Raw genomic sequence first — 16,017 nt, 5'->3', positions numbered from 1 at the left:
ATGTAATAATAATATACAGAGGATTCAAACATAAAATTAAATCTCCCCCTCCAATTGCAGAAAGAAATGATTATATCCAATTTTATAATCAAATTAAACAGGTAGTTCACGACCTACATATTCCAAGTAAACACAGGTCTCCTACATTAAAGGCACATTTACTACAAACAAACTTGACTACTCCACCTACTAGACAGTTAGGAAGTCCATAACATCCGAATTCACATCAAACGAGCCACAAGCAACTGTCGTCAAGGTCGCACTCTCTTGTTGCTGCAAGATGGGCATTTGTACTGCTTAATATGCTCAGCCCTTGCCGGCATAATCTTAACGCCCTTCCCATGGAATCATTTCTCGCAGATATCACAGCAGATCCAGAATTCATCAGCTGCATAATTCTCTCCACAAGCCTCGCATAACGTCTCTCCGTGCTCCTCATCATTTTCCTCTTCCATACCATATTCACCCTCATCCTTTGCCACCGCCACCTTCGAATACTTGGGCTGAGACACAGAACCTCGCTGCATATTTTCGAACATAAACGGGAAAGAAAATTATAGTAAGGTCCGCTTCCCTTGAAATTGTAAAGTTATCTCTAGCTTTCGGGTTTGCTAGATTCGATTTCTAATGAATTTCTTTCTATTTTTGGTCTCACAAATGGAAGCCATGCCATTTTTCAGACATAACACATTTTGGAAACCAAATTTTGATAAAGAAAATCCATAACCAATGATAAAGTTAACTCCATAAACCCTTCAAACTGTGATAATAATGTTTTCACAGACCTCAACCAACCTTAACCCTAAAATTTAAACAGATAACATCTAACGAAACAGCTAAGCAAAAGAAAAAAATGTCTCATACCTTAGAGTTTGATTTAGATTTGTTGCTACTATGATTTGAAACTGACGATTTTTCCTTTGTTTCTTAGCCACTCCTGTCACAACTTCAAATATTGTTGGAAGATCATTTATCATATTGAAAAGGCGTTTCCTGCATCAAATTGGCCAATATAATTGCAGAAGAAAACATGGACTTGTTACAGCCAAATGCAAATCTGATACACAGTGTCCCAATTTAAGCATGCTAATTCATGCAAGTCCTAGCACATATCATGTGCACAGACACTGTAAGCGCTTCACGCACGCTGCGGCCTATACTGAACAATCAGACCAATCATACATCGGAAATAAAAAGGATAACAAAACACCAAAACTGCAAGATACTGGAAGCAATTATTTGGATGAAACCGTTGCATGCCTACGAGCAACTTGGCTTATTTACATCTGTAACAGTGTATAAAGCCAAAACGGGATACAACACTTGGGGCAAGGAGAAAATTACCTATCAGCTTTATCAAATCCAAACCTAGCACCAAAATAGAAAGCAACGGCAAGTAACATCGAGTCACTGTGTACGGCAACCAAAGACAACCAATCCTTTTCCTGCATCCCATCTTTGGCAAAGTTAATACCCAGCGCAGGCTCCGGAAGCTCTGGAGGCACCTGATACATGCATCACAAGGCTCACATCAAAGGAAGAATTAATAACTCTTCCAAATGATCCACTCGTCCAAGTATTGGAAAAGAAGACCAAAACAACAGCAGACTTGCGAGGACTTTTTGAATGGGATCCTGATCTTATTTGGTCAACATCTCTTCAGGAGATACAACATTTTCTCTTATCTTTCCAACGGTTCTTGAATCACATCAATCCGATATCGGGAACTCAAGATACGTTCATTTTAGTGAAGACAACACATGCAAAAATTCCTATACGAGATTAATACGTGATTTTGTAAATATTCCGATTTCAATATTTATATTGATTATTTGTAATATAATTTAATATAGGATGATGCATAATCTTTTAGGATTAGATTTATTATTTTATTAGGAATTAAAGATGAGTTAAAACATTATTTTTAGTTATTATTATTTTATTAGGAATTAGAGTTAAGACATGTTTAGTTTATTATGATTTTATTCATTAGTTATTTAGGATCTTTAGAACTCAGCCCCTATATAAAAGAGGCTTCATTCAACTTTGTAAATCAGATTTCTTTGATTAATAATATAACGAGAGTTTGTTTTCGCAAGTTCTGATTGTCTTGTGCCTTTGAAGCTTCTTCTCCTGGAGTTCTTTCAAGTTCTTGTGAGGGAGATTAATCTTCAAACTCCAATTTTCCTTTTTATCGCGACTAGGAGGGTTGGTTAGAGTCATATTATTGTGTTTTCCTTTTCATTACGACTAGGAGAGCTCGATAGGACATTATCCATCTATTTTCCACAAATCAATCCTCACCATCATCACCTTTGCCAACCACCTTCACAAGGGAGATCTTTTGATTTCTTGATTATCACACTTTTTTTGATTTCTTTATCTTTTATTTATATTGTTCTAATATTATTTCTAACCTTGTTTCTAGCACCTAAAAGAAACCCTAAGAACCCTAGTTGCTACTGCCACTTTCCCCTATTCATTCCCCATTGTTCTTCATCGAGTCTAGAACTTTCTAGGTTTGATTCTTCAACAAGAGCAACGTTCATTAACCCGCCACCGCTTCCCTATCAATTGGTATCAGATTTGGGCCGATTCTTGAATAAAAGCAAGCAATCTTTCTTATTCTTGCACACAAAACCGTCAAGGTACCCCAACAGAGCTATTTCACAAAAGATTCATCGTTTCAGGTTTTTTTATTTAATTTTAATTTATATTCAAATCATTATTGTTAGTTTGCTGTTTTTTTAAAAAAAATAACAAAACAAAAAAAAGGAAAAAAAGCCAAATTTTCAAAAAAAATTGCAAACGAAGGAATTTGGGGTTTATTTTCTCCAGATCTCATATTCATCCTAAGAGTAATCTCCAGCTCAAAATTCACCCTAATCAGAGTTCATTAGAGCCTTTAAATACATCATTCAAATTTTATCGGCAGATTCAGTCTAGAATCTTGTCGAATTTCTTGAAAATTGTACATGAGGAATTTCGTGGTAAATTTTCCAGATTGAAACTTCATATATTGAAGATCATTCACATAAAAAATCCAAAATTTTGGAGATCAATAACACCTTCGAACAAAGCAAATTGTTTGAGGACTCACCGTTCAACAGTCTACTGAATACTACTGAAGGTATTTGGTTTTGAAATTTTACAGATGGTTTCTTGACACATCAAAAGACATTCAGGAATTTTCCAAAATTTTTGGGCACCGGTAACCCCCTCAAAAACGTTGCTCAAGTTGATCATCGTTTTCTAGGTTTCTGGGTTGGTTCTTGTTTTCATTTGACTCTTACTGCTTTAGGTTCTTTTGTTTTTCTTTTTCATTGTTCTTTTGCATTATCTAACACATTATCTTTCTTGTGTTAGTAGGACTAAAGAGTTGCATACTTCTTCTTTCTTTGTATTTTCGTTCTCTTAGAGTCTAACCTTTGTTTGGCCTCTTAGAACTTTTAAGTTTTTCTTATCACCTTTGCTAGTAATCAAACTCTGTTACGAACTGTGAAAAACTACTTGGTAAAGTGAGTTTTAAAGAGTACAAGATCGACTTACTTGCCTCTCGTTGTGTTACTTTCTTGGAGTGACTTGTGAAGTTTCTTGCTTTGTTGAATTTTCTTTCTTCTATTTTTATTTTACTTTAAAATTTCCTTTTGAGTGTTATGATTTCAGGATGGGCGACAATAACAAGACACTTACGGCTATCTTAGCCGCACTTGCCCGACTCACGACTCAAGTTGAAAGATTTGATGAAATCGTGAGAGAACAACAAGAACCACAACTGGATCTACCAAACTAGAATCCAAGACCAAACAATTTTGGTACCTAGGCGAGAACAACCACGTTTCCAAGTACCCGAACTCTTTGCAAAACCAAAGTTCACGATCACGTCTTTCAAAGGAGACAACGATCCGGACATGTACATCGATTGAGAAGGAAAAGTTGATCTCATGTTCTCATACCATGACTGTTCCCAAGCTAAACAAGTTCCCCTCATCACCATGCAATTCGAAGAATATACTCGAACTTGGTGGATGCAAACAAGGAAAAAAATCCAGAACTTCCAAATTCCAACAATCACTTCTTGGACCGACCTCAAACAAACTATGAGAAAGCGATTCCTACAGACACATTATACACGAGAAGTTAAACTACGACTACACCGACTTCGACAAGGTAGAAGTTCAGTTGAAGACTACTATAAGGAGATGCAGTCATTACTCAATAGGGCTAACATAACTGAAAAAGAAGATGTCATCGTGTCAAGATTCGTCGTTGGTTTAAACTCAAACATCACTGATCTTCTTTATCTACATGGGTACGAAAACCTTGAAGATATACTAAAGAAAACAATGGCAATCGAAGCACAAATCCAAAGGAGATGTCGATTCAAAGAACATTACCAAGATACTTTATCCTCTTACCAAGGTAATCCTTCAAATTCTTTCTCATCTTCTACTCCATCTTCTTGAAAAAGCTAAGAGATGACAAACCTGGCGGGAAAGCAAAAAAAGAAAAAGCTGAGAAAGAGGCAAAAGCAAAAGAGGTCACTAGTTACAAAAGCAAAAAGAATAATGACCCATGGGAGGTGAGTGAACCTAAATGTGAGAAGAAAAGAGTGACTCAAAATCTATGTGTGAGCACAAAAGAATTGAGAGAGAACCTTCTTTACAAACAACCTTGTATCCTTGTTCGCTTTAGGGAATCAATTATTTTGATTTCTAACATTAATAAGGATTTGCCTAGTGTGTTTTCATCTCTTTTACAGGATTTTCAAGAAGTGTTAGGTGATCTACCTAACGAATTGCCACTGAAAAGAGGAAAACAAACATCAAACCAATCTAATTCAAGGTTCCATCATACCTCGTCAAACATACAATCTTGAACAAACCAAAGAGTTAAATTTGTTACAAAAATGCTACATCCATGAAAGGCTTAGTCGTGACTTCATCTTAATGACGAAACATGACTTGAACAACTCCACAGACTTTATATTTCGTGCACAGGGAATCCATGTAAATGATGAGAAAGTAAAAGCAACACGAGACTGGTCCACACTATCTTCCATCGCCAAGAGTTGTCGAATAGTGCTAGGTGACCCTCCTGACGAGTTACCACCTGAAAGCTCTAATCATTATGCCATATCAATGAAGAGTCACGATTTATGAGAGTCCAAAGACCGAGGTAAAAAAAATTTAGTAGGCGATGCACTACCACGAAGATATACTCTTAAGTATACTATTATTCCGAGAATCGAACATATCAAAGATGTATATCACGATAAAATATATTTCTGATATTTCTACTCATACTTTTAAAAGTGTTTTTAATGAGCTTTATCTTATATATGAGTTTCCTTGCCAACTAAACAGGTTCTACAATCCACAAATCTCCTGTCGAGAATTCTTAATACATGAACCACACTTAGGAGACTTAAGGGATTACTTTAACAAACCAATTGACATGGTTGTTAAACACTCATTCTCGCCACTCACAAATAAAATCATGGAGAAATTATCTGAAGCAATCATACAGAAAGCCAACAGTGGTCGGGCCATGTTGAATTACGAATTTTCAATATTTATATTGATTATTTGTAATATAATTTAATATAGGATGATGCATTATCTTTTAAGATTAGATTTATTATTTTATTAGGAATTAAGGATGAGTTAAAACATTATATTTAGTTATTATTATTTTATTAGGAATTAAGGATGAGTTAAAACATTATATTTAGTTATTATTATTTTATTAGAAATTAGAGTTAAGACATGTTTAGTTTATTATTATTTTATTCATTAGTTATTTAGGATCTTTAAAACTCAGCCCCTATATATAAGAGGCTTCATTTAACTTTGTAAATCATATTTCTTTGATTAATAATACAACGAGAGTTCGTTTTTGCAAGTGCTGATTGTCTTGTGCCTTCGAAGCTTCTTCTCCTGGAGTTCTTTCAAGTTTGTGAAGGAGATTAATCTTCACACTCCAATTTGCCTTTTCATCGAGACTAGGAGGGTTGGTTAGAGCCATATTATCGTGTTTGCGTTTTCATTGCAACTAGTAGGACACGATAGGACATTATCCATCTATTTTCCACAAATCCATCATCACCATCATCACCTTTGCCATCCACTTTCACAAGGGAGATCTTTTGATTTATTAATTATCATACTTTATTTTTTAGTTCTTTATCTTTTATTTATATTGTTCTAATATTATTCCTTACCCTGTTTTCAACACCTAAAAAAACCCTAAGAACCCTAGTTGCTGCTGCCACTTTCCCCTATTCATTCCCCATTATTGTTCATGGAGTCTAGAGCTTTCTAGGTTTGATTCTTCAACAAGAGCAACGTTTATTAAACCGCCACCGCTTCCCTATCAGCACCTCTTCAGCAGGTAAGTTCACCTCTCACTGCTCATTGGGATATCCATACAGGCAAAGATTCTCCTTCTCTGGAACCAAAATTTTAAATTTTTTATTATCTCAGTTCCATTTCATGCATTTGTAACCAAACGAGGCAAAACGATGAACGTACTTTTAATCCAAAATCAAATCCATCTTACAAACCAATAACCAACTAAATAATGAGCTTAAATAAACAAAAGAAACCAAAAGAATCTACATCTGTAGAAAAGGAAAAAAAAACTCATGAGAAATAACAACAAAAAGTTGAAAATTAATCTAGTCTTCCTAGATCCCTCTTAATTCAAAACAAATCATTCTTATCTTAGAAAGTAAAGTTCAAGCTAAGCATAGAATGGGTGTTCAAAAACTGATAATTATTTCTTCATGACATAAGAATTAAACAGCAACAACAACTAGAATTGTAAATATTGTTGCATGCACTGAAAGTTTCATTCCATTTCACACTAAAGTTCGGATTTTTCAGTTTAATTTATAAAAAAAGAAAATACAATGAAAATAAAAATTTCGAACTTCAATTCTCCAGATAAATCATTTCAACAAAACGAAAGCTGAGTATCAAAAAACCCCGTACCTGGATCGTACTGCTTGTAAAACTCTTCAACATCTGCCAACAAAAGCAATCCCAGAAAAGTAAATAAGTAAAAAAGAAAACAAACTTTAAAAGATGAAAACCAAGAACGGGTGTGGTTAAGAAAATTACAAACGTGCAAGACAAAGAGTAGGAATTTCAAAAAAGCAATGAAAAAAAAGGGTTGAGGAGTAATACCAAGAGTGAGAGCTTTAACCATGGCAGCTCGACGACCCTTGAAATCTCGAAATACTTCTTCGACTGTACGTGGGTAGTAGGAAGCACCGCCGTCCATAACCCAATTCCCTTTTTGTTTGTTTGAGAGTGTGGGGTAGAGAAGCAGAGAGGGAAATATAGAGGAAACGGAGGATTTGCTTGAGTGGGGTCTTCTTTTTTAAGTTTAACAGAGCATTTGACAGTGACCAGTTTCTCTCTGGAAGGGAAGAGATACAGAGAGAGGAGTATGTGAGCGGAATCTTTAAAAAATTTGGAGTTTTCAATTAAGCGGATTTGATAGAGGAACCCACGTGCCTATAAGTTCTATTACTTTCAAATATAGGGATAAATAAACTTTTAGTCCTTAAACTTGACAGTATTTTACTTTGGTGTTTCTTTCTTTCTTTTCATGTTAATTTTTTAATTTAATTTTTTCAATATTTTAAGGTAAATTACGTATTTAGTTTGTAAACTATTAAGTTTAGTCTATTTTAGTACTAAACTTTCAGTTTTTTAAAATAATACCTAACGTTTAGTTTTTATTTCATTTTAGTACTTCATCGTTAAAAAAATGTCAATACATTTTTATGGATAAATTATATTATTCATCACTCAACTATCTTCTCATTCTTATTTAGAATTAAAGTTTAAAAATTTTCAATTTAACTATGCAACTTTCAAATTGTTCATATTTTTAATCACTCTAATTTATTTTATCAATAATTTTTGAGACATGACATTTTTCATTATTTTATTAATATATAATTAAAAAATAAATTTAAAATTTAGAGTGATTAAATTAAAAGTAATTTGAAAGTTAAGTAATTAAATTAAAAAATAAATTTTAGTGGTCAAAATAGGAGTGAGAAGATAGTTGAATGATGAATCATTCAATTTACCTATAAAAAGGTGTCACACCCGATGAATTTTTAACCGATATACTAAAATCAAACAAAAACTAAACGTTAGAGATAATTTTAAAAAAAATTAAAATTTAGATACTAAAACATATAAAAACTGATAGTTTAAATATTAAATACATAATTTATTCTATCTTTTTATTGTGTGAGGCTCAATGATTTTACAATCTTTAACTATCGCATCATAAAATTTATAAAAAAAGATAATTAAAAATCAAAGTAATGAATATTAAAATATTAAACACATAATTTACCTATTTTATTTTTATTGTGTGAGGCGCAACGATTTTACAATCTTCAACTATTGCATCATAAAAATTATAAAAACCTAAAAATCAAAATGATGAATATTTTAAATTCTAAATTCTAGCATAATCATTGAACACTAAATTAAAAAAATTCAATCATAAATCTTAAATAATATAAATCATATTTATAAAAAAATTATAAGATTATCAAGTTTAGATTTTGCACTACATGTTTACAAAAAATCATGTGCTTTGTATTGTGAAGCCAATATTGATATTAACATAATAAACTAAGAATGACAGAACGTCCCGAACCTGACGGGGAAACTCGAAACCCGGCTAAGTTTGGGTTGGTTTGAATAATATTGGATCGGGTATCGGAGTAAAATTCAGGGATTTTTTGGGTTCGGGTTCAGGGGCAAGGTATCCCCGCCCCGCCCTGATATATATATATATATATATATATATATATATTTTATATTAATTATATATATAATAATTTATATATTTTATATTAATTATATATAATATATAATATTTTTTATTTTTTATATTAATTATATAATACAAACCCTAAACATTTAAACCATAAACCCTAACTTTTATAATTATTAGAGTGAAATTTAGTTGATTTTTTGATAAATTTCTCAATGTAGGGAGCTACCAAAGAAAGTGACAAAAGTGACACGACGGTTTTGGATGACTTTATTTGACTTAATATTGCGTATGCATCTTCGTTGTATGATTTGAATATCAGAAAAGTTTGTATTTAATTATGTATGTGTTTTATTTTGGAGTTTAGACAATTATTTAGAATTGGGTTTGAATTTGTGATTTAGTTTGAGTTGTAAATCATGTAGACTAATTTTTCAATTTTTTTTATGGTCGTTTTTTCTATTTTTTATGAAAACTACGGTTGCTCGTTTTTTTTCAGGATCGGGTTTAGGTACGGGGTAAAAAAAATTCCCCGACGAGGCGCCCCGATAAAAAACCCGATGGGGACGGGAATTCATTTCGGGGATAGGGACGGTAAGAGCAAAACCCACCCTGAACCCGTTCCGTTTCCATTCCTATAATAAACTTGTAAAGCCAATAGCTTAAGGTAATTCATTCATTCTCATGCAATCTTTAGCTGACATTGAAGCTTAATACCTTATTTTATGGTAAAATGCAGTAGCTACTAATTTACAATAACTTTTGAGTCAATGAAATGCTCATAGACTCATACCACCACTCCGGCCGTCCCGCGTCGAGTGATGGTATCCATTTAGAGGCCACAGGGACGCAGCCGTGGCGGCCGATAAGTTCTAGAGACGGGTTTGATTAGGCCAGGCCATGATATGGAGTTGAACGATATCCATTCCTTCAATAGCCGAAGTTAATGTGTCCTTTATTTCATTGTGATCACAACAATGTATGAACCCATCGGAATCAACGCTCGATGGCATAACGCTCTTCCCTTCTAATCGAGATATAACAAGAAGAAGCTTCTTGTCATCTGCTTCTGCAAGTAGCTGCTGCAAGCCAGCTCGGTCGGCAGCCGAGCCTTCTGTCACTGAGAATACACATATGAAACCCTATAGAAAAGCAATGTGTAAATATGATGACTGAGATGATTAATAGAACAAAAAGGAAGATGGATGATTCAGAATTAATTTACCTCATCGGTTCGTTTTATTTCTATTCCGAATCGAGTTTCACCCGGTCTGGGTATCATTTCAAGTGACACTTCTTCAACTCCTGGTAAGAACCATAGCCTTATGCCTTGCACTAATTCTACAGGTAAAGTTGTATTCTGCTGCTTCCCTCGACATATTTCCTTTGCTGTAGGATTTGTTTTCTCCTTGGAGGGAAAATATGTTGCCATAGATGCAAAACAGACAGATTAAGTTAACTATGAGAATTCAAAGACTAAAAGCCAAAATTTAATATAGTCAAGGGACCAAAACCAGAATGTACCGAGGTGACAGTTTGTTCAGTTTGGATATTGACGAAGACAAGAGGAGCCCCTGAAGAAACGGCAGCTGAAAACCAGGCCATGCACCTTGAAATGGTAGCCTCGATGTAATATTCACCTGTAAAGGGCATGAAAAGCATGGAACTAACCACAGTGGATCCTTGATCCGGCAAGTAAGTGCCCACCGTTTTCTTCCAATCATACTTCACTTCCTTTCTGTTGAACCCTCTAAAATCCACATTCACAATCCTCCTGCTCATTTCTGCATTGTTGATTCAATCATTAAACATACATACATGCATGGAGCATGCTCATATGTTGCTTGATTTCAATCCACATACCTTGTAGCGTTGTGCATTGCTCCAACGTTAAATCACCCAAAACAGCAACATGTCTATCGTCTCTAGCCGCTCTTATCGTATACCTCTTATGCAACATCGAACTCTTGTCTGCCACGATACGAACACGAAGCTTAAGTGTTCCATTACCTCTTCGAACCTTCACCCATATTGTCTCCACCTTTATCTTCCGTAGCTGTGAACTAAGCTCTGATCTTCCTTTTGCGGGAGTGAATAAATCGTCGTTGCCGTCATTTTCCGAAAAGCCTTCGATGATGTCTCCGGGCAATGGCATACTTTCGTCCCATTCTTCTGGTTCTTCTTGCTTCACTCGATTCACGCAGACCAATGTTTCAGCACTTTCCATTGCTTTCTTCTTGAAAAGGAAACTTTGGGTTTCCATGGAATCTTGGGGACTTAAATGATCAAGCTATGAAATCGTCGATGGAGGCATTAATTGATGTAAAGTTCCATTGGTTTTTACGCCTATATCTTGCCCAATGTTGGCCTATATGAATAATATGGCATTTGCATGGGCGATTCTTTGTTTTGATGTTCATTATAAGACAAGAGGGCCGGCTCTCAGCTTAGTCTCCTTTGTTACATATGTATAAGATCATGTTTGAATTATAAGACACCCTATTTTACTATTAAGTTAATAAGTTCATTTAATGAATTCTAAAGATTGTGAATTGTTTTTTGAATATCAAAGATCGTGAATTTAAAAACACTTAAAAGTGAATTATTAATTAACTTATAATGAGGTTTGGATTGATATTAACATTTTAAAAATTTATAGATTAATTTAAAATGGTGTCATAGTGTAACACCCATCTCCCGTATACTTGTCCGTACACGAGATACAGATGACACATCATCTTTATAACAATTTCTCATTTGAAAAACCCATAAAATTTTTGTTTTTCAATTTCTGAAAACATAACATTTTAATATAAAGCAAAACATTAGTCGTAAACTGTTATAAGTTCTACTTAATTAAAGTTAAGAGCATTTTTAATACTGTGATTACATGCCAGATAATTTTTCCAAAATAAACTAGATTGTCTTGGTGTCACTGATGAGTCCACCTTAAATTGATGATCACCGCTGCTACAAATGCACTCTTTACTTAGTTAATCTCTGCTTTTACCTACGCGTGGGAAACAACAAACGTTAAACATTTACTTAGTGAGATATAATATTGTAAAGAACATTAAGGTATACATAAGTATCTCATGGTTATTTGACTTCAAACTAAGTTGTATCATCCATAAGAATTAGTTAGGTTACTCTTATTAAAACCAAAATTCTGTCATATTATCATCATAAACATTTTTAGTATGTCCAACATATTTTTCTTTCGTTCATTTTTCTTTAGTAATTATTCATTAATTTCAGTTAGGGTCTCTTTTCATGCATTAATATAGCCGTTCATACATTTTAATTATGACATCCTTTCACGCATTTTAGTTATGGAATCCTTTCATGCATTTAAATTATGGCATCCTTTCGTGCCTTAATGCATCATTTCATCCATTTTAATTGTGGCATCCTTTCATGCCTTAATGCATCCTTTCATGCATTTTAGTTATGACATCCTTTCATGCCTTAATGCACCATTTCATGCATTTTAATTATGACGTCCTTTCATGCATTTTAATTATGACATCTTTTCATGCCTTAATTCATCTTTTCATGCATTTTAGTTATGACATCCTTTCATGCCTTAATGCATCCTTTCATGCATTTTAATTATGACATCCTTTCATGCCTTAATGCATGCTTTCATGCATTTTAATTATGGTATCCTTTCATGCCTTAATGCATCCTTTCATTCATTTTAATTATGACATCCTTCCATGCCTTAATGCATCCTTTCATGCATTTTAATTATGGATTCGGTTTAGAGTAGTTCGCACTCTAAAACTCATTCATAATATGCTTTCCATACATATAAAGAAACATAATCAATATTATAAAACATATATAAATTTAAACATTCTAATTTGAATGTTCTTCATCTCAAATACTTACAATAAGGTACTCACCTGGTAATCCCTGATAATAATGTGTAGAGACGTCTGGCTAATCAACAACTTTATCTTTCTCCATTTTCTTGCTAGATTCAGGAGCTTGGTTTCGATATACACAAGTATCCATTAAGTACACATAACATACGAATGTTAGTATAATCCTTAACATTATACTTTAAGAATATTCAAAATATCATTATTTCAATTTCTATAACAATTTCAACCTATTTTGCCGTTCCAAGCTCAATAGTATCGGTACTACTACCCTGGTACCGATACTTCTATATTATGGTACTGATACCCCTTTCAGTATCGATACCATTTCTATATTCTGTGTTGCCTAGTATCGACACCTTTCTCTCAGTATCGATACTACTATACTATGGTACTGATACTCCCTTTCAGTATCTATACTATTTTTAAATTATGGATCCACGGTATCGACACTTCCCTTTGCTAGTATCGATACCCCTTGCATCGGTACCGATACTATTCTTCCCATTTCTACCTATTTACACCTATAGTATCGATATTGTTCTATCGATATCGATTTCATTGCCCATAATTACCATTTTTCAGCTCGAATTTCACTTAATTTTCCCTCTAATCTCATACTTTTACCTCCAACAATACTATTTAACTCCTCTTTACTCAACCCAACTAACTTTACTTCATTTTTCAATCTTTAACATCTAACATCTTCATGGAACATCTCAACTCAAGAATCATACCATTTTTCTAAACATGTTTTTAATCATATCTCATGCTTCTAATCTCTTGTTCAATCCTTTGACAAGTCAATTTTACTAATAAACCTCAATAAAACACATACATCAACATGTCATTTAAAAACCCATTTCTTTAAATCTATTATAAAACATCCCCCACTTAGTTTTAATCTTCATTAATCCTTCTGACAATTGTCGTTTCGATGTAAAAATAAATTCCTTCTTCTCAATTGATAAATGAAGAAAATGCGTAGTAAAGAGAAATAAGGGTCGATTCCACAGGGACTTGGAAAATTATAAATTTCTGTTCGATTTGTTTAAGCCAGGCGTGAAAGTAGTAAATGGGGGGTTTTGGTAAAAAGATTTTTAAACAGTAATATAGGCGATTTGAAGTAAAAATAAATAAAAGATTTTAAGTCGAAAAGTAGATATGGTAAAAACAACCTCAAACTTCGCTTTGACTCAATTTTCGTTTGATCATCGAATTAGATTTTCCTTTCAGGATTCACGTCGGTTACTTTGTCTACAAGGGCAATCCTCGTGACTCTATTTTTTATACCGAATACCCAAGGAAATCTTTGATTCCGACTTCGGAAATTGATCTAATCAACATCAATTGTCGTAGATCAATTACTGTTTAAGTTCATGGCGTATGACTCGGATTGTTGCTTCTATAACCGTCAATTCTGATCTCAATTCCCTCTTGGCGAAGCTATCTCGCCAAGTGTGTTCCCAGGAAGTCGAATGTGCTTTCTATAAGTCGAATCTTCCTCCCACACGTTTAATCACAACAACAATCTAGATCAAAGTTTATCTTTGATTTTGAAAACTGTTTTGATTTCGAAAAATAAGCGCAAAGATTCAGAGAGATATTCCGAAGATATTAAGGGCTTGTTTCAATTCTCCATTTGGAATTAAGTCATCACATCAGGTCTCGACTTATGAAAAATTTAGCTAAGCATGAAAAAATTCATACTTAGCATATTTAAAAACAAATCTTGAAAATAAAAGAAAAATGAAAGAATTGAAAAGTAAAATAAAAGAGAAAGCTTTAATAAAACTAGAAAGAAAAAGAGAATTGTAATCTGAGATGTGTGTTTAGGTTTACCTCAAGAGGGTATTTATAGCCTCTCAAAGCCTAAGGATAAACAAAGAAATTAAAATAAAATAATCCTAAAGATAATTTTTTTTCCTAAATTCAAACTCTAAACAAGTCTCCTAATACAACTCTGCTCGTCCATCTTCCAGAAGGAGAGCTGAGTAGATCTTCTAGAAACCTCCGCTGACTAGAGCTTCTAGAATCTACCACGTCAGACCGCGTCGTGCCCAGAGTCATGACCATGTCTCCAGCCATGACCAAATAATAATAAAAATGCAGAATGCACCCATTTTATCACTAATTCTAGAAAGTAAGGCCCTGTACGAAAATAAATATAACACAACCAAATCAGCAGCAATAAATCCACAAGTTCGAAGAAATAACGAGCAAATATTAATGATTTTGAACACTCATCAAATTCCCCTTCACATATCTCATGCTTGTCCTCAAGTATGATATAATCAAATAAGTCAAAAAACTTTATTTACCGTCCTTTGTCAAGTTTCACATCCAAGGAAGCAAGGTAGAGACTACAATAATTATTCAAGTCAAGAAATCAATCAATTAAACATCACAAATCAAAACAAGTCAAATGTAACTGTAACATCCATTCATTCATTAATCTCAATGCCCATAATTCAATACCTTACCGGGATTCACTCAAAGCACTCAATGTGTTTGGGGTAAAGAAACACTCAATGTCAGAACCGACACGATATTACCATAGGCCTGTAAGTCAATCAAATCCCTACTACTAATGAGAACAAGATGCATAAATCAAAGGGTCTTTTGTTAATTGTAACGGGACTTAGGTAAAGGTGCGGAAAAGGCTAAACATATGGCTAAAAGTTCAAGGCAAGGAACTAACTAACAAATAATAAGCTCAACTATCAAACAACAAAATTCTTTCCAAAATGCATTTGATTTTTTCTTTTTTCTTTTTCACATTTTTGTTGTTTTGTTTCCATTTTTTGTTCATGTCTTTTTTTCTCTCTTTTTTTCCGAACAACATCTTCTTTTCCTTTTTTTCTTTTTCGAACTGCTGTTTTTTTCTCTCTCTTTTTTTGATGGAGCATACAATGGTTAAATTATTCACTTGCCCTGAAAAGGGTATAAAACAGGGATAAAATAAAAAGGCTCGGTTTATAAATGTGGTGAAAACAAAAGAATGAGAATAGGCTCAAAAGTGGTTAACTAGGGGAAAATGCATGGGTAGGCAATTTAGTGGGGGAAAATGGAATAGTTAATCCTAAGGTGCCCAAATCATTTTTAAGCATCATGTTCATATGTAATCTCGACAGTATTTAACATGCAGGTTCTAGAATACCAATGTCAAATTCGACACACTCAATCCAACAAAATGAGAGCGAAAATAATATGCTCGTAAATGCTCAAATATCACCAAATTGTTTCATGTATTAAGATAATCACATTCCAATCAATAAAATCATGGAATATCACAAAAATACCAATTTGATCTCAATTC

The 16,017-nt window shown here is 33.6% G+C and overlaps 1 protein-coding gene and 1 pseudogene across 1 annotated transcript; both read right to left on the bottom strand.

The window, feature by feature from the left end:
* Nucleotides 1-251: 251 nt before the first annotated feature.
* LOC120147831 lies at nt 252-7,289 on the bottom strand (annotated as a pseudogene).
* Nucleotides 7,290-9,683: 2,394 nt separating this feature from the next.
* On the bottom strand, nt 9,684-11,074 carry LOC120147853. The gene is made up of 4 exons (XM_039161124.1): nt 10,675-11,074; nt 10,336-10,595; nt 10,037-10,219; nt 9,684-9,953 (listed from the first exon to the last, which is right to left on the bottom strand). The coding sequence occupies exons 1-4, from the start codon at nt 11,072-11,074 to the stop codon at nt 9,684-9,686; spliced, it is 1,113 nt and encodes a 370-aa protein (XP_039017055.1).
* Between the last annotated feature and the right edge of the window lie 4,943 nt (nt 11,075-16,017).

The sequence above is a fragment of the Hibiscus syriacus genome, unplaced genomic scaffold, assembly GCF_006381635.1.
Source record: "Hibiscus syriacus cultivar Baekdansim isolate YM2019G1 unplaced genomic scaffold, ASM638163v2 tig00110944_pilon, whole genome shotgun sequence".
In the NCBI taxonomy this organism is placed as follows: domain Eukaryota; kingdom Viridiplantae; phylum Streptophyta; class Magnoliopsida; order Malvales; family Malvaceae; genus Hibiscus; species Hibiscus syriacus.
This window is presented reverse-complemented; position numbering and strand designations above follow the sequence as displayed.